Source organism: Colletotrichum gloeosporioides (genome assembly GCF_011800055.1).
Source record: "Colletotrichum gloeosporioides strain Lc1 chromosome Unknown consensus_75, whole genome shotgun sequence".
Taxonomy (NCBI): Eukaryota; Fungi; Ascomycota; class Sordariomycetes; order Glomerellales; family Glomerellaceae; genus Colletotrichum; species Colletotrichum gloeosporioides.
Genome location: NW_025544720.1, coordinates 115,069 through 141,484, shown reverse-complemented (window position 1 = coordinate 141,484; position 26,416 = coordinate 115,069). Strand labels below are relative to the sequence as shown.

Here is a 26,416-nt window from a genome sequence, read left to right as displayed (position 1 = left end):
CCGTGTCCTTCCTCCTCCTCCGATTCTCCCTCCTCGCTCCATCAGCATCACCAACGAGAAAAGTCTGCATCGCCCTTCGTGCATCCTCTTCAGATTCATCATCGGTCTGCTCCGACACCGCTCCGGAGACGTCTGCTCGCCCGCGTCATTTCAAGCCGGCACCTGCGCGTCCTGCACGCCCATCGCCCGCCCGCCCCCGCCCCCCTGGGCACCGTGTCGCCTCTGGAGCCACCGCTGCCACCGCTGGCACCCTTCACCTTGGGGCTCCATAATCTCGGCGCGACGGGTCGTCTTTTCTCTGCGTCACCCGGCCCCAAAACTCTCTTCTCTTCCGGAGCCCGCCCCCCTCAACAAAACACACCACCTCCCGCTCCCCTCCCCCCTCCGATCTCTTCCTCCTTTTCTCTTCTGTCCATCCAACCTCATCTGTTGCACTCCTCCGGGACACCTTGCAACTCAGCCCGACACCGCCGTCATCCATCACGGTCGCTGTCGCTGTCGCTGTCCTCGTCGTCGCATCCAGCACAGTACACTCTCGCTGCCGCAAACACCGTCTGCTTTGACCGCGTCGCGCGCACAATCCCGCAACACCGACGCGACTCCGGACTCGTCATCCAACCCCAAGCTGTACCGTCCTGTCGCATACTACCTCTTGAATCTTTGCGACATTTGATCACCAGATCGACACATCGCCGCCTCTTTCCACAGCATCACTTCACCCACAATGTCGACAGGTGTTGTGCGGTCTACCGCCCTCAGAGCCGGCGGCGCCTGTGTGCGCTGCCGCAAGGGCAAGACCAAGTGCGTCTACGAGAATGGCCGCGCGCCATGCAAGAACTGCGCCAAGGGCATGCACGAATGCTATCTGCCCTCCGAGTCCATGGCCCATCACCACGGCCAGTCGCCTGCTCGCCATACTACTGCCCATCGCCCTGCCCGCGAGAGCCTGCCTGCCTCGGTCCCGGCCGGCGATGCGCGCGCCGCCAACCCGGCCTCCGCTGCCTCTAGGCATATCCAGCCGCCCGAGAAGTAAGTCGCACATTCTCCTCCTCATCGTCCTGCTCGCTATCAGCAGCTTCACCGTCTCCCTCTCTTTCCTCGTCCATCGTTGCCCCCGTCTACCCTCCCCTTCTTCCCCCCGAGACTCAGCTGCCGCGCCCCGTGTGCACCGGCGTTCTATTCTGGTCATCGGCTATGTCGCCGCCCATCACCGCCGACCAGGGAGGGAGCTCGGCCCCTTCTGCATGCGGCCTGGGCGCGGTGGCTTGTCCCCCATCTCATCACACGCATTTCACACACGCTTGTTCCCCCTTTCTGCCCGAGTCGGAGAATGAGTCTCTGGCTCTGCGCTGGGAAGACACCCCCGAGACCCCAAGATCGTCCTGCCTTGCCCTCGATCTCCCGAAGGCGGCCGTCATCTCCAACCGCCGGCGGCATCTTCCACCTCCGCTAGCGTCGCCGCGGAGCCGCTGTTTAGCTTTCTGCCCCCATCCCCTTGCCTCCACAGCCCTTTTTCGTGCGCCATCGCATCCTCATTTCCCGAGTCGTATCCCGATCCTCTCCACCCTGGCCTCTGATCCCCACACATCCGGGCCTCGTGCCGGCTTTTCCTCCCACTCTTTCTGCCTTTCCTCGGGACGCGTCTGCCCCGAGAAACAAATCAAGACAGGAATGCTGACATAACTCTGCAATCAGGCTCACTCCCGAGCTCATCCAGGAATGCGAGCGCGTCATTTCCAAGACCTACCCGGCTTGCGTCGCCTTCCACAAGCCTTCGTTCATCCAGCAACTCAAGAACGCTTCGCTCGACCCGGCCCTCATTTACGCGCTGTTGACCTGTGCTGCTCGGTACGTACTCCCACATGATGGGCTGTTTTGCAGCTGTTCCCGATCCTCATCTCCTCCCTGCCCTTGTGTGTTTCACCACCTCCCCCGCAATGTCCGAAATTTTGTGGGTGGCGCGGCCCTCCGGTCGGGTGTGTCGTGTCGGCTCGCTAAGCCCCAACTGTCCGGACTTGGCCCGAAGCGTCCTTCTGCACTCTTTTTAGACTTTCGGCCGACTCAGTGTCGTGCCGCTCAGTGGATTCAGCGGACTGGCCCCGCTAACTCGTTCGTCACAGGAGCTCCCCGAACTTGATTCGCCGCTATGGAGGTCAGTCCGGCGCAACCGGTGCCGCCGAGCACTTCGCCGCCAAGGCCATGGGTATCATCAACCAGAACTTGGACACCCCCAGCCTCGCGGAGATTCAGGCCATTTGCTTGATCATCATTCACGAATGGGGTTCCCGCAATGCTGTTCGTGCCTACATCTACCTCGGCCAAGCCAGCCGCATGGTCCAGATGTACCGCATCTTGCACAGTCACCATGCCGCTGTCAGTGAGGCCGACCGCTTCCTCCAGGAGGAGTCTTTCCGCCGTGTCCTCTGGCTGCTGTACATTCTCGACTGCCTGCTTACCAGCACGCCTGGCCGTCACCCGGCTCTGTCCACCAACGACACCAACGATGTCTCGCTGCCGTGCTCTGACATGAACTTCGCTTTCGGCAACGCCGTCTTTGTTCAGACCATCAACCTGACGGACCCGTCCCGCCTGCCTGCTGGCACCCGCGTCGACGACATTGGCGAGTTCGGCCAGATTGTCCTGGCTACCCGCATCTGGCGCGATGTCGTCCACATGCTCATGACTACCACCACTGAGACCTTTAACGATGGTGTTTGCACTGGTCTCATGAACGAGATTGAGCGTCTCAGAAACTCTCTGTCGATGCAGTACGTGGACAAGCCCGGCCAGATCAATCTTCATATCACGATGGGATCCGGCTTCACCTACGCCATGCTTCACTGCATGCTCCACTGCGCCTCGATTTTCATCAACCGCCGCCGCCTGCTGCAGTATGTTACAGCACCCGGTTTCAGTGTCGAGAGCTGGCGCCTGTCGCCGCAGTGCCACGAGATCATTGACAGGCTCTTTACTTCGTGCCACAGCACCATCGCCATGCTGACGGCGCTGGAGAATGGTTCCGATAAGGATGGCATCATCTGCTTCCCCATCTTCATGCTCTTCTCCTCCTTTACCGCCAGCGCCACCGTTGCGTACCTGTCCCTGAAGGGCCTCACACCGAATAACGCCGTGGAGACCGCTGGACACATTGTCCGCGACGGCCTTCACTTCATGCAAGACGGTGTCGACACCTGGCCCTTGATTAGCTCTTGGCTGAGGCACCTCGCCGTCATGCACCGTGTCCTGGGCAACGATGCCGGCTCCAGCAGCCCTGCGGCTCGCACCTCCGTTCCTCCTCCTGCCAACCCGCCTGTCGCCGACCAGGCGTCTGTCAAGGACGAGGCCGCCAGCAACGCCGACACCAACCCCGACGCTATGGACTACGACCAGGCCGTTCCCCAGCCCCAGCAGGCTCCTGTCAACAACGGCACTGCTCCCGTCAGCGAGAGCGGCCGCGACAGCGAGCCTCCCGCTCCTCAGCCCCGCCGCCCTGGTGTCGCTACTATCAACGGCGGCTCCGTCTCCGGAACGCCGGCTTCTGTCAGCCCCCCGCCCCAGCAGCCGGAGGTCAAGGCTTCACCCGAGGCCGTCCCGCAGCCTCCTGTTGGCAACGGCACTGCCCCCAGCGCCGAGCCTTCAGTTCCTGTGCCTCAGGATATGACCGCGAGCGAGCTCTGCTCCGCATTCGAGCGACAGCTGTTGGAGTTGGATGACCTTGCTGCCTTCATGGGCGGCGGTGTTTAAGTGGTGAATCTCTGAACTCATGGTGGGAACAAGTCTTTTCGAACAATCGGTGCAACTTTTCAAACATATTTCGGACCGGCAACTGTACAGTACGACTATACCCTGCGACTGAATTTTCGGCATGATTACGGTGCCGCGTCCATATTGGGACCATCTTGCTACGGCCTGGGACGGTACACGAATAGGAGGGCGTTGGCAAGAAGGGCCTCATCTCTCCCACTGAGCAGTTGATGAACGCGGCTCTGGTGTAGAGTAATTGAAGCTTGGCTCTGGCGTTGGAGGTCGGTCAACGGTCACGACTGACCAGCTCTACGGAGACGTTGACATTCGTTTTTGATGCAATGCGTGGTATATCCAAGGGGGGGTTTAGGCTGCTTGCCACATGGTGCCCATTCTACCAAATCAGGGCAGACGGCGTTAAGGAACATTGCTTGATAACTTTTAATCGTACAACCTTTGTGGCATATGCTGTCTCGTATGATGCTCTCTGCAACGTGATGCGAAAGATTGCTGAAGCCTGTATGCCTCGTCGTGAGAGTACTCCGACCACCTTGACAGGGCTCACCTGTGTATAATGTGAAGGAAGCATCTTCCTTTGCAGAGTAAATTCGACAACTGTTTCATTGTCATCCCTTCGTCCAACATTTCCAAATGAGGTGAATCGCAACAAAAGCATCGCCCTTTCAAGTGTGCCTGCCTGCGCCGGAGTTCGGGCTTCGGCAAAATCCTCTTTCCGGTCTGCATCCGTGCGCACCCCAAGCCCAACACCAGGCTACTGCAAAAAAAAGTTGGTCATCACTAATCCTGCCGGGCGGGGTTGGCCTCATTCACGCCCAAATCCGCCTGTCCACGCTACTTATGCGTCAACGTCCCTCGAGACCAAGCCCCCAACCCCGGCGGAGTTCGCGCGTTCCCTCTGCGTTCATTGTTCTGCTAATTCCTCACCTTGCTCGATTCCCACCATTCCCCTTTTCCCTCTCCTGCAGCAAGCGCTCTTCGAAGGTGGTTTGAACGGCATTTGTGGAACAACATCGACTCTGAAGCCCGGCTTTTGTGGTGACGCTGCGTTGGGGCGTATTGTATCATCAATCACCGGTCGAGAACGTCTGGTTAGGGGTAACACCTCCTGCGGCCACAAAGCTTGGCTGCGAGCGAGCGCGGGATCCAGGGTGCGTTTGGTCGACCGCAAACCCGCCGCCGGGGACATTTCGATTCCGCGAGGACCTGGGGGTGTAACGGCATTCCCGGCCCGCTCCCGAGGAACAGGGTAAAAAGAAAGAGACCACACTTACTTATCCCCCCAATCCCGGATGCCGACGGGGGATATTCACGGCGACGCCGGGCCCCATCCGGCCGGGGCCGCCGGGGGAGGCATCGCGGCGCCGTACGGCCGCGCGTGCACCAACTGCTCGCGCGCAAAGTGCAAATGCATCCTCCGCCCCGCGGGCGGCGCCTGCGAGAGGTGTCACCGGCTCAACAAGACGTGCCAGCCGAGCAACCCGCAGCGCAAGCGCAGCAAGAAGCAGCCCTCGAGCCGGACGGCGCAGCTCGAGGAGAAGCTGGATGGGCTCGTGACGCTGCTGCGGCAGTCTGGCGGGCGGCCGGAGCTCGTTGACATGGCTAACATCTCCGGCGTCGTCGGCGGCGGGCCCGCGGGGGTTGCTCCGTCGGCGTCGTCGAGTAGTCAGGACGAGGCGGATGGACGGTATACCGATCGTGGCAGCAGGGACGACGGAGGAGGCGGAGCTGGGGTTGCTGGGGCAGCAAGGGGCACCTCGTTGCCGACGCCGACGCAGACGGCGAGTCCCGAGGGCACGGGGTACGGCGACGGCGACGATTTCCTGCCCTCGCCGGACGAGGCGGAGGCGCTGTTCGAGTCGTTCCGGGGCCAGAATCTGCGGTACTTCCCGTTCTTGCACTTCCGGCCGACGATGACGGCGCGGGAGCTGCGGTCCGAGAAGCCGTTCCTGTGGATCTGCATCATGACTGTCGCGTCGCGGGTGGCGAGCCAGCAGCTTGCGCTGGGGACGCGGGTGAGGCAGATTGTGGGGCAGAAGCTGCTCGTTGAGAACGAGAGAGGTATTGACTACCTGCTTGGGTTGCTGGTTGTCTTGGGATGGTGAGTATCATCTCCGTCTTGGTGATTAACTGATGCTGATGTTACAACCAGGGCGAACCATCAGTTGGGCAACAAGCCGTTCATGTGCCTTTTCTGCCAGATTGCCATCGGCCTCGTCTTCGACCTGGGCCTGAACAAGGACCCCGTCGATGGGATGAACCCCTTCCTCTGCTGGAAGGCCGCGCAGGAAAGGGCCGACAGGGAGAAGAATGGGGCTACGGCCCCGGCCAGCCTGTTTCTCAAGAATCAGCAGCCTCGCACGATGGAGCAGCGGAGGGCTGTTCTCGCGTGCTACATGATCACATCCAAGTATGTATCTCTTGTAATTGTACGTCTGCTCATGATTTTGCTAACGTGGCACAGCGTCGCCAGCTTCCTTGGCAAGATGGACCCCCTGCGCTGGACGCCACACATGGACGAGTGCCTCCAAATCCTCGATAGCCATGTCACAGTCCCCTCTGACCAGGCCCTCGTCGCCCTCGTCAGGATGCAGCTGCTCAAGGAAGAAGCAGGCCGTCTATCGTGGCGGCCCGAGGTAACATACGACGCAACCGACGGCTCCCGCACACCGCCGTCAATGTACGTCAAACTCCTCCAAGGCCAACTGCAGAAGATTCTCCAAAACCTCCCCACCGAACTCCAGAGCTCAGGTTAGTATCCATCCCCCTTCTTCCTCGACCTCCTCTCCCCCTCCAAACTAACGCCAACCCAACAGACACGATCATCTCCCAGCTCCACTGCGCCGAGCTCTCCATCCAAGAAATCGCCCTCTCCTCCAAAACAAACGCCTGCGTCCCCGCCAACCTGCCCGACGTCGCCCGCCTCGACATCCTCTACGCCTGCCTGCACGCCGTCAAGGCCTGGTTCGAGCACTTCTTCACCCTCCCGCCCGCCGCCTACTACGCCATCCCCTTCACCTTCTTCGCGCAGCTCTCGCAGTGCGTCATCGCCCTCTACCGCCTCACCGTCCTCGAGGACCCCGTCTGGGACCGCACCAGCGTGCGCAACACCATCGACCTCATCGCCACCCTCGACGAGGTCGGCGACCGCTTCATGCGCGTGTGCAGCGAGGCCGGGCTGAATATCGACGTCGAGGAGGGCAACGCGTTTGCGAAAGCCGTCAAGACGATCCGCGGGCTGAGGGGGAACTGGGAGAGCACGTTGGGTCCGTTTGTGAACCCTGCGACGGCGGCGGCGGCGGCTGTGGGGCCGGTGCTTGGCGCGGGGGTGCCGCCGCCGGCTGGGGTCGGGGAGGTGGAGCTGGGGCAGTTTGGGCTGGATTTGATGGACAACCGGTGGTTTACGGACATTTTCACGCCGTTTGATTTCTAATCCGGGGAAATTGGCATTTTTGCATGGGTAACACTTTTGTATGAGTACACGCGGGACGCGGACTTGGGGGCGTTGGATTTGGGAAACGAGACGAACATGCATACGCCGCTCAACGGGCCGGCTTTGGGGGCGGCGGAGACATGGACATAAGCCCGGGATTGTGAAATGGGGGTATTCATGGGTTAGTAATTGGGAAATGCGATATTGTCCGGGACAAAAGTCCCCTTCTGCTCTCTCTTATTGGGTCTTATCAATCTTATCCCGCCGCACGTTGGCGGGTGTGAGACATTGGCTTGCTGACCCGACGGAGTTCACCCGAAAGCCGCATCTCAATCCCATACGCTGCGCCCGTCCATCTGTCAGTCATTCAGTTGCTCGATCCCCCACCAAAGAGTCATACCAAAAACGTGCAATTACTGCCAACAAAGACCGGAGCTAAGGTTGAAACCTGATGCCTAGCGGCTGTGTTGTTGCTGCACCGGTCGTAAATCTGGTGCCAAAAGATCTCGTAAGCTAGTAACGTTCCGTCGAACCAATAGCGTGCGTGACTCACCCACACCTTCCACACCAACATGGGCCGATGTTCAGATGGGTTGGGGTTCGTTCAGCGCTGCAGGGCTGGACTAAAGGCCGGGGTTAGGATGAACCCCGCAGGTGCATGCGGCACGGCACAGGGGGGTCAGGGGCCCTTATCCATGTGTTGTTGGGGCGGAAGAACGGCGTGTTGGTGTGGGTGTTGTTTGTCCGCTCCCATGTTAGCCTGTTCGAGAAGGATTGGATATTTGTCTGCATTTCGCGTGCGTACGGGTTTGGGGCGGAGTTGGGAGTTGAGGTGGAGGAGGACCTTGCAGTAGCCTCCAGGCAAGACAGCCTTATATTTTACGCATCGTGTCCGTGTTGGCTTGGCGATTCTTGTCCTCCGTCACTGGCGTTTGTCTTCTTTGCGGCATTGAGTTCTGTTTAGACGCGGGTTCTGAAGGTTTCGACATGGATCGACCCATTTCGCGCGGCTCCGTCAAGGAGCAACACTCGAGTGACGGCCCTCAACTCAATGGAGAGCATTCGACAAAGGTTTCACCGCATCGGTCGCATGAACAGGTCACAGAAATGAAGGATGACGGAGGGAGCACGACAGCCGATGAGGGGGTTATGGAAGGTGAAAAGGAGGCGACTACGAAAGCTGCCGATGGCAGTGACGAGGCGCCAAAGGACGAGGAGTACGTCACCGGCATCAAGCTGTTGCTTGTCCTTGCTGCGTTGACAGGGACTACCTTCTTGATCTTGCTGGATATGTCCATCGTCGTCACAGTGAGTGTCCTTTTTCTCACTGGCGAGGAGTTGGTTGCTGACCTGTTCAGGCTGTGCCGCAAATCACCACGACATTCAACTCCCTCGCCGATGTAGGCTGGTACGGCGCAGCATACAACCTGTGTAGGTGAGTAATCTGCACGATCCCTCTCACTCTCAAGCCTCAGCCTAACACGTCCAGCGCTGCGTTACAGCCCTTTGCAGGAAAGCTCTACACGCACCTCCGCTCAAAATGGATCTACCTTTCTTGCCTATTCCTCTTTGAACTCGGCTCCCTAATCTGCGGCGTCGCGAAATCTTCCAACATGCTCATCGTCGGACGTGCCGTCTCTGGCATGGGCTCTGCAGGCCTCTACAACGGCGCGTTGACCATCATCGGGAACTCGGTGCCCTTGGCAAAACGACCTATGATTATCGGAATCTTGATCGGACTCGCCAACATGGGACTCGTGATCGGGCCGCTTGTCGGGGGTGCCTTGACGGAGTACTCTACCTGGCGGTGGTGTAAGCCCCCCTTCCCCATATTTCACATATGAGTTGCTGACCATAAGCGCAGGTTTCTACCTCAACCTCCCCATCGGCGGCGTCGTCGCCGTTCTCCTCGCCCTCATCCACATTCCCGACAGAATCTCCGCTCCCCTTCCGCTACTCGAAGTCCCCCGTCACCTCGATCTGCCCGGCTGTGTTCTCTTCATCCCATCAGCACTCATGCTCCTCCTTGCGCTGCAGTTCGGTGGCAACGACTACGCGTGGAACTCCTCCGTCGTCATCGGCCTCTTCGTGGGCTCAGGTGTCATGGCCATCCTCTTCGTCCTCTGGGAGCATCACGTCGGCGACGAAAAGGCGATGATCCCGCTGGGGATGCTCAAGAAGCGCGTCGTCTGCACGAGCGCTTTAGTGGGAGGCATCAATATGAGTGTCACGCTGGTGGGGAGCTACTACCTTCCAATGTACTTCCAGAGTGTCAAGGGGGAGACTCCGTTTAAGGGTGGTGTGGATTACTTGCCTACGATTCTGGCGCAGCTGATTTCTGCTGTGACGTCTGGGGCTCTTGGTGGGTTCTTTTTGTCATCGAACTAGAATAGGAGGAACGCTGACTCGATGTGTAGTTGGACGGATGGGATATTACCTCCCGTGGGTCTTCATCGGCGCTGGCTTCTCTGCAGTTGGAAGCGGGCTTATCTCGACTTGGGTGCCTACTACAGCAACTGGCATTTGGATCGGGTATCAGATCATCCTTGGTATTGGCCGTGGCTCGAGCATGCAAATGGTGAATATTCTAATCGAGGTCCTAAGAAGGCCCCTAGCTAATGACAATCTCCAGCACATCATCGCAATCCAGGCCAACCTGCCTCCCTCCTTGCTGTCCGTCTCGATGGCGACGCTGGTCTTCGCGCAAACGCTCAGCGGCGCAGTCTTCCTCACTTTTGCCGAGCTCATCTTCACCGAAGGGCTGGGCAAGAACCTGGAAAAGTACGCGCCTTCAGTCGACGCCAAGACGATCCTGGCTGCCGGAGGCACTGGGTTCAGGGAAGTTGTTAGTGCTAGCGAGCTTCCTGGTGTGGTGATGGCGTATTCGAAAAGCATCAGCGAGGTGTTTTATTTGTGCGTTGCATTGTCAGGTTGTGTATTCATCCTGGGATGGGGCATGGGTTGGGTTGATATTCGGAAGAAGAAGGCGGAGAAGAAAGGGGACGTGTGAGAGTGATTGAACTGTTTGGCATCACGTTGTGTTTGTGTCGGAAAAAGATACCATGAGCTTTTGCATGGATGGGGTGGCAATGGGTTAGACTGGATCCATTAGACCAAGATGAAAGAGGCGTATGCCGCACCAAAGCATCTCCTATCTATTATTAATGTAATCATTACCACTCTAAAACCTTTGTCCCGAGTCACCCGAGCATGCGCAAGAAACTTTTGAGTATTCCGCCTGGTTCTCCCGATGATGCCACTGCTGGACTCAGAGCTTCTTCTTCTCCGCGCCACTCTTGATCGTCTTCAACGCCGCAAAGGCCCTCTTCACCTCGACTGAGCTCTTGACCAACAAAAACAACGGGATGACGATCCAGAAGGCGTTCATCAGGATGTAGTAGCAGTAAAAGTAGTAGTCCTCCGGGCGGCAGTACACGAGCTTCTCGACAACCTTGTCGAAGGTGCAGGTGGCATAGTAGAGCACATCGCCGTACAGCTGTCCTAGGCTGATGATCATCTGAAACGGGTGTCGGAGCGGGTGGTCGATGGCGATGAAGTAGGCGCAGGCGAAGGACATGGGGCCCCAGAAGAGTGCGGTGATGGACTCCATACAGACCACGAAGGAGTCCTGGGTCAGGTAGCGCGAGTCGGACTTGGAGTACTCTTTCCAGAGCTCGCCGAAGATGTCGGTCATGCGAGGCATGTGGGACTGGTTGTAAGCAAAGTAGCCTGGCGTTCATGTAAGTATTGCTCCATGATGTGATATCGGCAAGGTGGGCGAGGAACCTTCAAAGAAGAAGTGGATGAAGCCGCAGAGGACAAACCACAACGCCGTAGCAACTTCGCCATTGGAGAGACGCGGATTAGTCCGTCGGATGATGTTGTACGTCGGGGCGAGGATGGCGATCGTGCCGGCTGCAAAGGTGCTGCAGAGGGCCAGGGCACCGAGTTTGTTCTCGACGTAACCCTTGAGGGGGGCATCCAGGGGGAAATACGGATGCAGGGGCATCGTAGCGTTGATGATGGCTTCGGCGGCCATTTCGTGTCGTGTCGTTGTTGGTGTTCTGGCTTTTGTTACTCGTCACGATGATGCAGCTGAAGTGTGACCGGTGGGATAGACGATAGATGTTGTTGAGATGTCGTCGGTACAAATAGTGTTGAGAAAATGAAGGAACACCACGACTGACAACTGCATTTCGGAGCGCGGAAGGAGACCCACTTTGGCGCGTCCGGGAAGCTGCGTTCCCGGATCGGCCCATCAGCTCTGTCCCTCGGGCGGTTGCCAAGTGTTTGTTAAACGACCAATTTCATTGGTTCAGAAGACGTGGCTCAACAAGCGAAATTGCATCGCTCGTCGTATTCGTGTCAGAAAATGCCTTGACCAGCTGAATGACCAAAGATCTTTTGGCCCCGGGGTGCGGAATTTGTTCAATCGGGGGCCCGAAAGCCCGCAATCCAGGGCTCACTGCCGAAAGGCCGGATGCCGAATGACGCGCCCGACGCGGAGGATTCTCCGTGGGCTTCTTCATGACGGGCTGCTCCGAACAACGGGCCGGGCGAGCAGAGTAGCATTTGAGAACGGCCACACTTGCAGCAAGTATCTTTCTTGTTACACAGCCAGAGGAGTCGGTGGTGCCGATTTCGCGACAGATTGCTTATCGCCGATTTGTACGTCATGTTGTGGTTCCAAAAATTGCCTTTCTTGGTCGCTTAGCGAGGCGTCAACGGTCGCCGGTGTTCATAGGTCGCAGGTAAGATGCGCTTAAAAGGAGTCTGTGCATTTCCGAATTATGTACTTTTCCAGAGATCATCATACAACATTCGTCATCTAACAAACACACAAGATGCAAGCCGTGGAGGGGCTCGTTCCTTTCCATCACGAGTCATTTCCAAGTGACTTTTACTCTCAAACTCGGTATAAGATCATTGGTGACAGAAACAGCGATCATGCTCCTCTCATTGTGCTCCACCGAGGGCCTCGTTACACTCACCACTACCTGAAGCCTACCTTCGAACTGTTTGCTCGCCAGAGGTCGACGCCTGTCATCTTCTACGACCAAATTGGTATGGCAACAGTACTCATATTCGCGGCAGAAGACCAGATGGCGCTTTCTGGAATGTCGACCTGTTTGTTGCCGAACTACAAAATCCCAAATTGGGCCTTGATGGAGGCTTCTCGCTGTATGGTCATGGTCATAGTTGGGGAGCCATGCTAGCTTTGAAATACGTGGCCACGTGCCAGCCTCAAGGACTTCAAAAAAGTCGTCCTCGGAAGCGGTCCTGCAAGCATGGCCCAGTGGAAGAGTGCGGCCAGAGGTTGGATATCGGCTCTCCCTCCACGTCAAGCAGCGTTGCTCGAGGAGTACCGGATGGGAAGCATACAAGGCAGCACCGAAGCTGATCATGCTTTGGAGGAGCTGGATAAGCTCACGACTCTGATGAAAGAGCCTTTCCCTCGTGAGTTGCAAGTGAGCCTCGACTGGCTCAAAGAAGACGACACTGTTCTCCTCTCCACTGATGGGCCCAACGACTTGTGTGACGAGGGGAATATGAGGGGTTAGTCTCCAGTACCTTAGGTGTGGTACCCACCAGCTGATAACTTGTGACTATAGACCTCGACGTATCTGACGACTGTGTCTCAGTTCAAGGTCCGGACCTGATAATAAGCGGTGATCAAGATGGGGCTACGTCGGCAACGATCACACCTCTTTATGAGAAGCTGCCAACTGTCAAACGGGTAACCATTCCCGGAGGGTCACACATGGTTCACCTCGAACAGCCCGAAGGCTATCCTAGTGATATTCAGAGACATGTATGCCAAACAGTGTAGAGTAACTAATGAGACGGATGAACACCGGGTACTGATCACCTGCCTTACGGGAGCACATGACTGGAGTAAGCCGGAACCACTGTGAACTACTCCGTGTTACGCCCGTTGTAGTTGATCCATGTAGGCAAATTGCTTACTAAATACCGGTCAGAGACCGATAGCGCACAAGTAGAGTGATCGAAAGATGAAAAGCACTTTGAAAAGAGGGTTAAACAGCACGTGAAATTGTTAAAAGGGAAGCGCTTATGACCAGACTTACGTCCGGTGAATCACCCAGCTCTCGCGGCTGGGGCACTTCGCCGGCTCAGGCCAGCATCAGCTCGCTATCGGGGACAAAAGCTTCAGGAACGTAGCTCTCTTCGGGGAGTGTTATAGCCTGTTGCACAATACCCTTCGACAATTAAAGCCCTCAGAATGCAGTTTTGCAGTCTCTTGTTTCCTCTTTTGGGTGCACCACTTGTATCAGCCGGCCGGAAGACTTGTCTCGGCATCAGTGGCACTGTAGCGTGTGAGAACTGCAAGGACGACACATGTTTGGTGGGCAGAATAAGCAGCAGTATTCCTTTCGGTTGGAGGATTTGCTGTGACGATCCGACATACAGCATTGTTAGCTGCAACAAGTCATGTTAAGGTATGCGATACACAACTTTCAGCAATGCGCGAAAGACGGAGAAACTAACACGGGGGTACACTTAGCGCGGCGCACCACATGATGGTGATGGTTTGGTCGGCTATACGGGCCACGGCAGCAGAGTCTATTGACAGATGTTGAGAATTCGCGGTGTGAATCAGTTCTCGCACGTTTCTAAATGAGGTTTGGATATGGACACCAAAAGACCAGGTGCCAAGGGTTTTTGTTATCACTCATAGAATAGAAAGTTTAAACTCGGGATAGAGGGCAAATTGAGAGCATTCCAAACAGCAATCAGTTGATTTCTGAAGTTCCAGAGTTCTCATATTGAGTGAAGTTCAATACATGTCCTGAACAACCATTCCTATATATCTTCATTTCAATACCGTGCCTGAGATGGAAGTACACTAAGATTTCAGCCTCAAGTCATACCTTGCACAGGTTTATATGGCCGTCGTGATGCTCTCGTAATCTAGAAAGCGCAGTTTTGGATTGACTAAGACGAACTCGTCGCAAGTTCGCAAGCAACCCCTACCTCCACAATCCTCCCAACATGAGGAACGGGAGTGACTGTATCAAGCCAAGCTTGCATCGGCACCTCCAAGTTGGATCCAACACTCTATCAACACTCCATCAAAACTCCTGTGCCATAGCAAGGTCGACCGGTCGGACCTGTTATTTGTACTACAGTACCCTCATCTAAGCAGAAACTCCCAAACCAATTCTCGACCTAGAACATGGAGAGATCGTTACATACCCCATCTCGGCATTAGACTGGTACAAAACTCTCGTAGACGGCGAAAGAAACATGAAGGAGAAGCTTTAGGATGATTCCAGAGATCAAGATTCCAAGCTAGCGTACTGTTGAACCAGTGCATAATTGACAGCCTGCAGAACATAATTTACCGATGAGGTATTCCCGCTGAAATTTCTGGGAAAACATTCATGTTTGCTAGGGTCGCTGCGCACTTGAACACGTTATTGGATGCAAACTTGCAGGAAAAAGCTGATTCGGTAAGTCAGCCCCGAATCCTTCTTGATCAGCGTACATGTAGTGATCGATAGCGAATTACCCCTGCATGATGCGTTGCCTGATTTTGTGCTTCCCCACGATTTCCCTTTTCGGGCCACCAGATTGCAGGCAGCTGTAGAAAAAGCAATATTAATTCAGAATCCGGACTGTATCTACAAATCGCCATTGGTTGATTTCACCTCTCAGCGGGTCTGACAGCTCGCTAGTAGTCCGCAGATGCTATCATGTGACGGCTTTGTGGTGGCCTCCGCAAGGCCCCCGATAGAACATTGAGGGAAATTAGAAACAAAAAAACCGCAGTATCCGTAGCCAAACCAGCCGGCTCCGTCGTAAGCATCGTCTTCATCTCACGCCCACTCACTCATCTCCATCCCAAAAACTGAGCAATGACAGGAGGTTGTCTTGCAGAGTCGGACTTCATGGCATGACAAACCGAACGACTCGAAGGCAGGAGTACGTGCACGGAATCGAACTGTCTCACCATACTACTCCTACGCGATGATTCCCGACGGCTCTAGCTGCCCTGAGGACAGCAACTCGACCGACTGTCTCCTGCGGACTTTGCTCCAGTTTCTGAACGAGCAGCACCGGGAGGAACATGCCCAAACTAACTGGGATCCGATTACTTTCTGGTTCACAGTCCCCGTCGGTGTTCTTGCTACTGTATTCGCCGTTACCATGATTCTGCAAGCTGTTTTTGCGGCTGCGAAAGGACGGCGGAAGACCAATGAACGAGCTATTGGGAGGTGGTCTCGGAAGACCAAGAAGGGATGGAGTTGGTCGGAAATGGGGTTCGAAGTAACAGCACGGACTCCGATATTGCGAACAGGAACTCTGCTAGAGTACGTCATCGCCCGACAATCGATCTTTGAGGGCGTGGATCCTGACAGTAGGACGTTAGACGATAGCGTGGACACGATGACTAAAGGCGAAACAGCTGAGGCTGACGCCTATGCACAGGTAACATGGAGACGGAGAGGAATTATAAGACAAAAGAGCATTTTGAACTGACCTCATCTAGATGCACTGGTGGTAAAACATGCAAAGGATATGGAGCAATAGTCCTGTAACAACCTACCGGAAATCTTCATCTTCATCAACATTACAGACTCCACTAGGCTCAGGAAATCAACGATGGAGTTCCTATAGCGATCTGACTTATTCAAGTACACGAGCCAGGAGTTGGTTCCGTTCTGTCTCCGAAGACACCTCTGCGGCTGCTTGGATTGGCCTCTTCGCGGAAATTGGCCTGGACCGGGTAGAGCTGAACCTGGTTGACATGGGCAACGGCCTCCGTTCAGTCACGGCTGATTACCTCCCAGATGATATTGTGGCAGCGCCAGCGTACGCGGAGCTGGGAATCATTGTATCGCTCCTCGCGATCACAGGGGTCAGCTTTGGAGCCGTGGACGGAACTTCAAGATATCCCACCATTGTGGGCCGAGGATTTCAGTTCGACTTCCGTCAACACCCCATACTCGGCGTCGTTGGCGCCTATTCACGACACGAAAGGAAGGATAAGAGAACAGCGACTCCAGATCTCAAGGCTATTCGCATGGCATTGCTGAACGGAAACGGAATTATATACACAGCAGGCGGACTCCTGCTAGCTCGGGATGAGTCTGAGTATGGACCCATTTACACCACTGTCCATGGATCGCAAGTACGATATGGTCTAAACTTACTTCGACCATCGCGTTTCGAACGCAAGATCATTTCAACTCACATGCAAAAATTTTCGAATAGGCATTTCGACAAACTGGACTCCTTTCCACCAGGTCAAAATGTCATCCCAAGCGGCAAATTGCCAGTCGTCAGTCTCTTTCTAGCTGGCACACCGGACCACCCTCCGGCCATATTCCCCAACTCCACCCTGGGAAGGGACCATGATTTAACAGCTCTTGCACTCAATGGAAGTTACTGGCCAAAGGTACTACTGAGTGAGACGAAAGAATTGAAACTCTCACAGTGGCTCCTTTCCAGTGATCCCCCATCATGGAGCCACTTCGTTTGGTTCAATTTCAGCATTCCCGATAGAACAACTGCGGACAGCCCCGAGGAGCTCGCCAAAATTGCACGGGTAGTACAATGGGCTTTTGATGACAAGAAGCTACGTGTCAAAGAAGCAAGAAACCCCGAGTATCGCAAGGCCGAACAAATTACCAAGAACAAGCACAAAGCAGAGGAAGTGGCAAAAATGACAGCAAAATTGGCTCAAGGAAGAAATCAACGACAGGCTATGCTTAAGGCACAAAGAGCTGCCGAAGAAACAGCTTTGGCTGAGAAGATCAAAGCTGAAGCCTCCGCAGCACTACAAGCTGCTGACTTGGAGTCCAAAGAACCCATCAAAGGCTATCTTTTGGTTCTTCAATTACGTCTCAAGTTACTTCACAGCCCGCAAAAGCTTAGACAGTGGTTCTTTAAGTTCCCACTTGGATTACAGAAGGCTTTGCGATGGATAGTCCTTCAACAAATGAAGGACGTCGACAAATGGCTTCAAGACAGTGGAAGGGATGATGTCGAGTTCCGCGCTGTGGTAGTATGCAGCACGACATTGCTCTTACTGCGCGCCGAGGAGATGGCCAATAATGTCCAAGATTGTGGCCCTGGCACCAATTCCAGCTGGTGTCACTTTGATGGGCATGGCTCTGGCCAAGTCACGACGAACACTGCAGACCAGCCTCATTGCAGACATGACACGGCTCGTTGTAGGCATTCGAAGACCCTACAATCACTTACAAACCTAGTGAAGAGCTTCAACCTGGATGAGAACATCTATGAGGCTTTACACCCAAAATATGACAGGGAAGATAATCATGACGTAGTCAGTCCCGGTCCGGAGATTGCCAGCAGCAATGAGCAGCTTCTTCATCTACACCTGTTCGCTGATAAGGCAAGGCAACATGGACGCCACTTGAAACACCTCACAGGGTTTGATTCCGAAGAAGGCTCTGACGTTGCCGGGTTGTACCAACTGCTAGATAGACTGCGAGCGATTTTGGTCCAGAATTCTGCTTCAGAGAGCGATTGGTAGTCTTGGGACCGAGAACATGCCCATAGAGACCAGAACACAAGGGATGTCGACGATGTTATCATTTATCGATGTCTAATGGTAGCCTTTCTCTTTCAAACCGCCTCAGATAGTGCCAAGATACTCGAGTCGGGTCTTTGGGAACATGTTGTGCCTCTAATATAAAGGCAGCGAGGTGTAATTAAGCTATGTTGTTTTCATTCGTTGAAAGTTCAAGTTTTGTGGCCAGTTGTCCGTTGTGCAGGATAGCTCATGCAAAAGGCCAGTACGCCAACTCGAAGACGAATCCTGTTGTCATCTTCGCATGCTGGATTGCGTGATCAAAAGAAACATGCTCAATCGTGTCGTTGGGGGTATGAATGTATGGGTTGTGGTTTCCAAAAGGCGCCTCAAAGATGAACGATGACGGATATCCGTTGCGGTTGGCCGACGCATGATCAGAGCAAGCATATCCGCAGACAGTCTCTTCATACGGGATGTCGGTATACTGCATCTCATTAGTGCTTCGCCTCCACAAGTCTGAGTCGACAGACTTACCGCATCAATCACCCGCTTCATGAACGCGACCTGATCAAGATCAACCCAGTCCGTGACGACACCGAACCTCTCGACCCCATCTCGCCCAACGTATCCGACCATGTCCTGGTTGAGCATGGCGACAACCTGGCGGCGGCTTGCATTATATTGCGTAAAGATATCCTGGCTACCGAGTAGTCCGGCCTCCTCGGCGCCATACCAGTGGAACTCAACGGTGTTCAGCAACTCTCCCGCCGCGATCCTTGGATCCGTCAAGGCGACTCTCAGCACCTCGAGAATCATCACGCTGCCGGAACCGTTGTCATCGGCTCCGGGTGCACGTCCTGCACCTCTGTCCCCAGAGATCACGGAGTCCAGATGGGCGCCGACTACAACGGTGCGTTGGTTCTGGCCAGGGATCGTGACAATGATGCTGGGCTGCGACCAAGCAGTATGTCTCACGTAACGAACATTGGCGGTGGGATGTCCCGCGGCATCGACGATAGCGGAGATTTGGCCGAACAACCACTCGGCAGACTCAACACCTGTGCGAGAGAGGTAGTACCTGTTGTGGAAGGCCGAGAAACGCTCCAGATGGGCTTGCATTCGAGACTTGTCAAGCTTTGGGATGAGCGCATTGACGTGGCATGTCTGGTTCATTTCGGTCGGGAACGGGAGAGCCGCCGCCAATTTGAAATCTCCAGTTGATGCCGCAGGTGAGTCAGGCCATTCCGTGATGTCGAAGAAGTGGATGCGTTTCTGGAAGTGTCAACAAAAGCATTCTAGAGGAATATGCGGCTACCCACGTCCATCATTTCCCACTTCTCCTCCTCCGTGACCGTGACGGTTTCGCCGGGCGCGGTCTCCAATGTGAAGAGCTTGGAGGCATCGCGAGCAATGGACTCTGCCGCAGTAGAGGCAGCGAGACCCGCAAGAAAGGTTGTAACGCGCATTGTGACGGCCGCGTTGAGCGGAGAATGAGACTGGGAATCGACGACGTCGAGCGGCTGTTACTTCAGATGATGCCCTCGCACCTTTGGTCGATGATCTGGCCCAGGAAATGAAAGTGGGAGGGTGGAAGGTAGAAATATCCACTAAAGCCCAGCCTGAACCCTGATGAGCTCGCATCCGTATGATGCGGTGCTCAAAAGCCCTAAAACTCAATTCAATCTATCGATCGTCTGTAATGGACGTTCGCTTGGCGGCTGGGATATTCGTACTCTGAGCTGCATGTAAGGCTTGGTGTTTGCCCGAACCCCTCACCGTAACCATCTCCCCGCGCGATTTGGTCCTTGGCCAAAAGTCACCTTCCGAATACAGCCAGTCTTGGCACCTCAGCAAAAGTGCCCGACGTTAGTGAGCAACATGATGATGTTTGCTGAAGACATGAAGACATGCAAGTGTCTGTCCATAAGGAGAATCGTCCGTAGTTCCGAGTGACGAGGGTAGAGATTACTTATATTTCACAATAGCAAATCTTGTACAAAATCAATCGAACGTGTCGCGAAATTGAGACAGCGGGGAACCCAAGGTAGTTGGCAGATCATTCCCAGCGCTCGGAAGCCCGGGCCAAGAAACTCGCGCTCTTGGCTACACGGGACCACCTCATTGGGTACACAACATCCGTACCTGCAGATCTCCCAACCACAATGTCGAGCATCCTCTTCGTTCCGTTGATAACAGCTGACCATGGATGTCTCGGGAAGCTGCCGAGTATCACCTCCTCATCCAAGGCCTCGGCGCGCTTAGCGACGCATCAGAATTCCAACGTCCCAGTCTCCCTTACGAAAGGCATTCGCAATCTTTCTCACTGAGGATTCATCACCCGCACTTCACTTAAATTTATTGCCAACGGCAAGGCCCCGACTCCAAATCGACTACCACCTCTGAGACGTTCAATATCGAGTTTCCCGAAAGCTCGGGGCGTACTGAAGCTGAACGTACCAGATACTTAACTCCAAAGGTCCGTTCATGAGAGCTCCAACTTCATCAAATTCATTGAACAGTCAAATTGGAGTAGTCGATGTTTGGAAACCGTGTGCTGAAAATGATAGGCTTGTACATTTGTGTAGGACCTCCCCCCAAATTGAATCCTATCCAAAATCTTACTTTATTCCTTGCTCCGCCAGAATGTTCTTTACCTTATAGTCAATAAAGCTTGTCACCTTTCATTCACCTATACAGCTTGCCCATCCTATACAGCCTGCCAGGTGGTTTCTCCTGTTCTGATCAAGTCCAACAGCCGGTCAACATCTCCAAGGCTTTAATGAAAGCTTCTCCCATAACACAGTCTGACTGAGGTCGGTAAAGGTATCCTCGATAACTCGGATGGTGCGATTGACTATCTCATCAATATCGTTCTCAGTTACGATGTAGGGTGGACATATGAGGAAGTGGTCCCCGGCATAGCCGTCATATGTTCCACCGGCATGGAATAGGGAGATGTCGTATCCAGGCTGGAGACCTTTGGTGTGGAGTAGGTTGTTGACGGCCAGGGCGGCAGGGAATGGAGCTTTTGTAGTCTTTTCCGAAACGAATTCAACCGCCCAAAATAGCCCACGGCCACGAACATCTCCCACAAAAGGAAGATGAAGAACACGTTCTTTGAGCTGTTGTTCCAGATACTTCCCCATTTTTGCCACATTACTTATGAGGTTGTGCTCCCGGATAATCTGCTGCGTTTTCAGGGCCGCGGCTACGGCTAATGGATAGGCCATGTATGCTTGACCATGTGGAAAGGGCTTTCCAGCCTTCTTGAACGAGTTGACAAGGTCGGAGTTGACCAGAACAGCCGAGATCGCACCATATCCAGCACCCAGGCCTTTCCCCACAGCCTGGATGTCTGGAGCTACTCCTTCCTGCTCCCACGCATGTAGAGATCCGGTGCGCCCCATGCCGCACATGATCTCGTCGAGAATCAGAAGCGCACCGTACTTTTGGCAAACAGCCTTAACGGCTCTGAAGTAACCGGGCACTGGTGTTGCGCAGCCACTCGCCTAACGTCTCAGTCAGCTTTGTGGAGCAGAACAGGTCTTCAAAGTGACAGATACTCACACTTCCTCCAACTGTCTCAGCCACAAAGGCACAAACCTTTTCTGGCCCGACTCTTTGGAACTCATCGTCCAGCTCCTGGGCAAGTCTTGCGACATAAGCTTCTTCTTTCTCCCCATGCCGCAGCCCGCGATAGGTGCTGCAGGCTGAGACATGCGTCGTGGTGTGGGGAACTATAGAGTTGAAGGGATCCTTCCGAGGCTTCCAGTCTCCGAGTGCCAGCGTGCCCAGGGTCGCGCCATGGTAAGATCGCACCCTAGCAATGAATCTCGTACGTTCGGGCTCAGGGATGGCCAGGTGTGTGAAATGGGTCTTGGCTAGCTTCATCGTGACTTCCATTGCCTCAGATCCTAGAATGCAAGCTAGTCAAAGTCTGTCGAAGGGGTGATAAGGTAACGTTTAAGGCATTTAAAAATCCTTACCAGATCCGCAGAGAATTGCCTTGCCCATGTGCCCATGCGTCGATTGAACCAAAAGCGAGGCAAGGTCTTCGGCTACCTTGGTCTGGTAGAATCCAGGGTGGCAATAGGGAATATTCAACAGTTGTTCAATGACTGCTAGCTTCACTTCCTGATTGTCGAACCCAAGGCAGGAGACTGCAGCCCCAGAGGTGGCGTCGAGTATTTTGCGACCATCTTCGGTTTCGAGGTAAATGCCTTTTCCCGAAGTAATGACTAGACCGGGATTCTTTTCAAAGTGTTTGTATAAAAGGCTATGGTTGGGCTTTTGCCCGTTTATGTGGACTGGATTCTTCATGATACAGAGAGGTAAGAATTGTTGGCTGTGTCGATGATTCTGAGGAAGGTGAATGACTCTGCAGTAGTGACGAGGAAGAATTGATTGGGAAATTGAATCGGGACGATGGGAAGACCTTGGCAAAGTTATGAGACGTTTATTATAGCTGTTGATGCCCGGGGCCTGTGTTCAAGATCTTGCTTCCGATATTCTCACCTTTCCAATGTTAACACTAAGAATCATCAGTACTCTTTATGATACCCTTTGGAGGGGCCCATGCGACTGCAATTTATGATTCTTGTAGTACTCTACTAACGAATCTAATAATATAAAGGAAACACTTCCCAGTTTGCCAACACATTTGTTGCACCGACGATGGCTTGGACGAGGTATCTCGTACTCACCCCGAAGGTGCAAGGCGCACCTCGATTGGAAACAAAACATTGGTGTGGTGCCGATATCGTCCGATGTGAATGCTAGAGGACAAACCCCATGACAGGACTTTGTGCAACATCAAGTTCATTGCTTTAGTGAGGGATAGGGCATTCCACTTCCAATCGTAGACGATCACTGCATATACCTACTTTTCATCCTCATCGTAGTGTACGGACCGTGGTTCATACTCAATCACAAGCCTTTGCCGTCTTCAGCCTCTCGGTAGGTATCTGCACAAGAGTGGCTGTCGTCGCACTCTTGTTTCTCCTGACCAGCCTTGCAAGGTCTCTGTGGCCAGTGTTCTCTCACCCCACTCACGTCATGAATGTTCCATACGTTCAACACATCTTCAACGTTTCCGAAGTCATTGGTTCGGTACTCCGCCTCCGGGAATATTTCTTCCCCAACATCTCCCACAACACGGGAGATGTGGAGATAACTGCGCTGACCCAAGGAACAGCGAATGGCGTTAGCTACCAATGGTTTAACGAAACGTCGTCGTCAGACAGTCGCTCAAGCTCCAAAAGTTGTACATGGTAGCAGTCCGCCTGAGCAGTCCGGCTGCGATCCCCAGATCCGAGAGTTCGCTGGTGAAAATTTACGGCGATGGCACTGACATCATCATTGACTGACCGACAAAGTAGGACCACACGTTCTACCATATACTGATGTCGCACACTGACACTCCTGACCTGTCAACAAACAGGGGAGCTTAAGCTCCATGGCATTCTTTCTTATCACAGGCCTGCACCATCGCCTCTGGTGCGCATCCCGAACGACCATGCCTAATAATATCTGGACGGTAGTCTGCTCGATTGGCGACATAACAAAAGAGGCGGTTTGGCGCGCAGTGGCGAGGGAACCTGCGACGTGGCATGCGGTACTTTCTCGCTCATCTTCCGGTGAGGACGGAAACCGACCCAGCCCTTGGTCAACGGCTCGGAAGTGGTTGAATGCGTTACCCAAAACCACGAAATCCCACAACTATCTCATATGATCGATCCCTAAAACTCACACCACAAAACATGAAGAACCGATACACCCTGAAAAGGATCGGATGTTGCACCTAACGGAAGCTAAGCGGGGAGGAAACTGGTGGAACATTGGTCTAAACACGAATCATCAAAAACCTTTCGTCCGCGACAGATCCCGATCAGAAGATGGCATTCGTTGACGTCATGCCTCTCAAACTGCAAACACCACGTTACATGAGTTGCAGAATACGGACCCCCTTCAAGTTGCACTTCCATCAGGAGGAACCCAAAAGCGGCCTTTTTGAAGACCATCATTTCAGCGTCTCCAGAGTTTGCCAGGAGACACAATTTGTCGACGGAGGCGGCGGAAATATCAATAGCATCTTTGACAAAGCCTGAAGCCGTTGATCTTCATGCGTAAAAATAGACTCATAGCATACGGCGACACTGTCTTGGTTGTGGATTTGTATCTTGGCGCGCCTGAGTTTAGCAATGCCCTTGCAGGCTTTTTCATGACATTGTCAATTAGCTATCTTGTCATCAGCTTCTTGCGCTCCTTAGTTAGCGATACCGGCAAAGATGGCTTTTGGCAACGTTCGTCAAGGTTGTAGAAATGTGTGCGTACCTTTCCTAGGCAGTGTGAGAGGTCATGGTATGTCCGTGCAGACGGCCATCCATGATTTGGATTATAGAAATTTGCTGTAGAAATTTGCTCTTGCCAGGAAAAGCAAAAAATTGTCAACCTCTACTCTAAAAAAAAAGAATTCCCACCAAAGTCCCAAATTCTTTCCGCTTCAGAGACCATCGCCACAGCCATCAAAATGTGGGATTCGCTTCCCAACGAGTTGAAACTCCAGATTCTGGAATATCTCCTTGCCCAGAAACCCGACCGTCTGGCGCCATACACCACATTCTGTCGACCATGGCAACACCGCATCGAGCCCATCCTATTCGAGGAAGTCACGCTTTACGTGACAACCGCCAACATTTTGTCAGGCAAAACGACTCCATCAACACTCGCTGACATCATCCGCGGTCCAAGGACACAGGACCTCAAAAAGCTGAACATTGTCATAGACTTTGATCCCTCAAGTTTCGCCATCGTCACGGACGGCCCAAGGCGCCAAGGGCAACTCTGCGCTGCCTTTACGGATGTCATCGACGGCACGTTCGACGCGATGCGTGACTGGAAACGCGAGCAGGTATTTTTCGATCTTGAGATCCACGAGGAGCGATCGTGTGGTCATCATCTGATACACTACGGAAGCAAGCTCGCAGATCGGCAGGGGAAGACCATCGACTGCGTGCGGTCTATTCGGCACAAGGAATACAACGCCATTAGATGCCGTTGCTGCTCATTTAGAGGACTCCTATCGATGATTTGCTCGACAATGTCGAAAGAGTTGAGGGACATTGAGTTCGGATTCCAGCGGCGCGACATCAGTAACCTGTCGATCTTCGAGGAGGGATTTGATTTTGTCCCTTCGGGGCTGAAGTCGCTTACTGTGAGAAACTTGACCCCGAGCGGCTATGATCCATATGATCGAAGATACGGTTGGTTCTATCCGTGTTCTTCGTCAATTGTAAAAGTCAGTCGGAGCTTGGAGACACTCCAAATTTCTGATCCCGTTGAAAATATCTTGGGTGGCAGGTTTGGGGACATCCCTAACGCTCCTAATCTTCCATGGTGGCCGAACCTAAGGTCCCTCTCCGTAACATCAACGCGGCTGAGAGACTTTGCGTCCGACGCTCAAGCTGAACTGGATTATATGGCAGAGGTCGCCGAGAGAATGCCATAACTGCGACGGCTCGAACTTTGGTGCATCGGAACCAATCGCGCGCACCTGGACAACGCGGGCTGCCTCCTTTACACGGTGAAAGAAAACAGTGCTCATCTTTCGTGGCAGGCTTGCTGGAGATTCAGTTACCGATTACGCATATCTCCTTGGCGCAAGGTGGCTAGTTTTCATGGCAAGACGCTAAGCATCACAAATTCCGGGTTGGAATATTCTGATGGGAGCGATCTATCTCCTTACATAAAGTTGCTGGAATTCTTCGAAACGCGTCTGTATTATGGGAAAGAGGTTCATAAAGACGAGTATGAGACACTGATCGATACGAGACTAGACTAGCGAGGTGAGATATTGATATCAACAACGAATGATTGCAATATTCTGAAAGGCCACAAGCTGCTAGGTCGTTGATAGAAGCGTTCGATGCGTAGTCACCGGGAGCATAAGAGGAGAATTAAATATCATGAATTTAATAGCTATATACCGAGAGTTCGTCTCCATACGAGACTCGCATTTCTGCCATAGATGTTAGCGAGTTGTGTAAGAAAGGGCTTCACCCGAGCTGTGTGACTGAGCTATTAACAAGGCTGACAGGCCGGAGACGTTGTTTCAGGTGATAGCAGATGCACCATGGAGATCGGAGGATGAAAATGTGGTGGTCTTTCCTCTTCTTACAAGTCTAGGTAAGTAATGTGTCTGACGTTGATGTCGTAGCCCGTTAGGTCCACATCAGCGCAGAACCCTTTCGACCCGGAACTTTGCACACCATCAGGGTAAAAGCGAGAATCCGGAATTCCATGTGAATTCCATGTGAATTACAAAACTGAGTAAGGGGCGTTTATGGCCGAAGTCAACCTTGGGAACAGCGTCATTTCGGTGTCAGCTTTCGTCGCGACAACCTCATGTGAACTGCAACTTCCTCAACCCTCCTCACCTTTACGGCCTGCCCGCCCGGCACCGTACTTTCCACAGGCATGCAGGCATCTCGGTAAGGTACGCAGGTAGTTACCGGCCTTAAACGGCCGCACCTTTTGTCAATGGCAGGCACCAATCCCATTCGTAGTGTGGAGCGCTACGTCTGGTGCTTTCTGGAGCAGGTGCAGGTACATGCTCCTGCCTCTCGGACTAGATGCTCTTGCTTATCTAGAGGTGTCACCAGTCTGTTAGTCAAAGACGAGGAAGGCGAGAACAA

At 53.8% G+C, this 26,416-nt stretch overlaps 9 protein-coding genes across 9 annotated transcripts, besides 1 other annotated feature; 6 read left to right on the top strand and 3 right to left on the bottom strand.

The window, feature by feature from the left end:
- Window positions 1-724: 724 nt before the first annotated feature.
- GCG54_00014244 (putative transcriptional regulatory protein) lies at window positions 725-3,744 on the top strand (the record flags this gene model as incomplete). Its single annotated transcript, XM_045414083.1, has 3 exons — window positions 725-1,029; window positions 1,696-1,848; window positions 2,121-3,744. 3 exons carry the CDS (start codon window positions 725-727, stop codon window positions 3,742-3,744), a joined length of 2,082 nt encoding a protein of 693 aa, XP_045259604.1.
- A 1,310-nt stretch (window positions 3,745-5,054) lies between these two features.
- Window positions 5,055-7,195, top strand: GCG54_00014243 (uncharacterized protein; the record flags this gene model as incomplete). The annotated part of the gene is made up of 4 exons (XM_045414082.1): window positions 5,055-5,863; window positions 5,915-6,172; window positions 6,227-6,513; window positions 6,579-7,195. The coding sequence occupies 4 exons, from the start codon at window positions 5,055-5,057 to the stop codon at window positions 7,193-7,195; spliced, it is 1,971 nt and encodes a 656-aa protein (XP_045259603.1).
- Window positions 7,196-8,182: 987 nt separating this feature from the next.
- Window positions 8,183-10,205, top strand: GCG54_00014242 (Efflux pump mlcE; the record flags this gene model as incomplete). Its single annotated transcript, XM_045414081.1, has 5 exons — window positions 8,183-8,503; window positions 8,554-8,630; window positions 8,685-9,007; window positions 9,060-9,557; window positions 9,613-10,205. The coding sequence occupies 5 exons, from the start codon at window positions 8,183-8,185 to the stop codon at window positions 10,203-10,205; spliced, it is 1,812 nt and encodes a 603-aa protein (XP_045259602.1).
- A 258-nt stretch (window positions 10,206-10,463) lies between these two features.
- On the bottom strand, window positions 10,464-11,234 carry GCG54_00014241 (3-beta-hydroxysteroid-Delta(8) Delta(7)-isomerase; the record flags this gene model as incomplete). The annotated part of the gene is made up of 2 exons (XM_045414080.1): window positions 10,464-10,924; window positions 10,982-11,234. The coding sequence occupies 2 exons, from the start codon at window positions 11,232-11,234 to the stop codon at window positions 10,464-10,466; spliced, it is 714 nt and encodes a 237-aa protein (XP_045259601.1).
- A 1,249-nt stretch (window positions 11,235-12,483) lies between these two features.
- On the top strand, window positions 12,484-13,025 carry GCG54_00014240 (uncharacterized protein; the record flags this gene model as incomplete). The annotated part of the gene is made up of 2 exons (XM_045414079.1): window positions 12,484-12,751; window positions 12,838-13,025. The coding sequence occupies 2 exons, from the start codon at window positions 12,484-12,486 to the stop codon at window positions 13,023-13,025; spliced, it is 456 nt and encodes a 151-aa protein (XP_045259600.1).
- Window positions 13,026-13,111: 86 nt separating this feature from the next.
- Window positions 13,112-13,255: a sequence feature (Protein overlapping with rRNA (GCG54_00014239, KAF3800440.1) was converted to a misc_feature.).
- Window positions 13,256-15,187: 1,932 nt separating this feature from the next.
- On the top strand, window positions 15,188-17,436 carry GCG54_00014238 (uncharacterized protein; the record flags this gene model as incomplete). Its single annotated transcript, XM_045414078.1, has 3 exons — window positions 15,188-15,649; window positions 15,798-17,228; window positions 17,287-17,436. The coding sequence occupies 3 exons, from the start codon at window positions 15,188-15,190 to the stop codon at window positions 17,434-17,436; spliced, it is 2,043 nt and encodes a 680-aa protein (XP_045259599.1).
- Window positions 17,437-17,970: 534 nt separating this feature from the next.
- GCG54_00014237 (Leucine aminopeptidase A) lies at window positions 17,971-19,189 on the bottom strand (the record flags this gene model as incomplete). Its single annotated transcript, XM_045414077.1, has 3 exons — window positions 17,971-18,207; window positions 18,258-18,995; window positions 19,043-19,189. 3 exons carry the CDS (start codon window positions 19,187-19,189, stop codon window positions 17,971-17,973), a joined length of 1,122 nt encoding a protein of 373 aa, XP_045259598.1.
- A 1,293-nt stretch (window positions 19,190-20,482) lies between these two features.
- GCG54_00014236 (putative aminotransferase) lies at window positions 20,483-22,043 on the bottom strand (the record flags this gene model as incomplete). Its single annotated transcript, XM_045414076.1, has 3 exons — window positions 20,483-21,232; window positions 21,291-21,637; window positions 21,710-22,043. The coding sequence occupies 3 exons, from the start codon at window positions 22,041-22,043 to the stop codon at window positions 20,483-20,485; spliced, it is 1,431 nt and encodes a 476-aa protein (XP_045259597.1).
- Window positions 22,044-24,252: 2,209 nt separating this feature from the next.
- GCG54_00014235 (uncharacterized protein) lies at window positions 24,253-25,230 on the top strand (the record flags this gene model as incomplete). The annotated part of the gene is made up of 1 exon (XM_045414075.1): window positions 24,253-25,230. The coding sequence occupies one exon, from the start codon at window positions 24,253-24,255 to the stop codon at window positions 25,228-25,230; it is 978 nt and encodes a 325-aa protein (XP_045259596.1).
- Window positions 25,231-26,416: the final 1,186 nt, after the last annotated feature.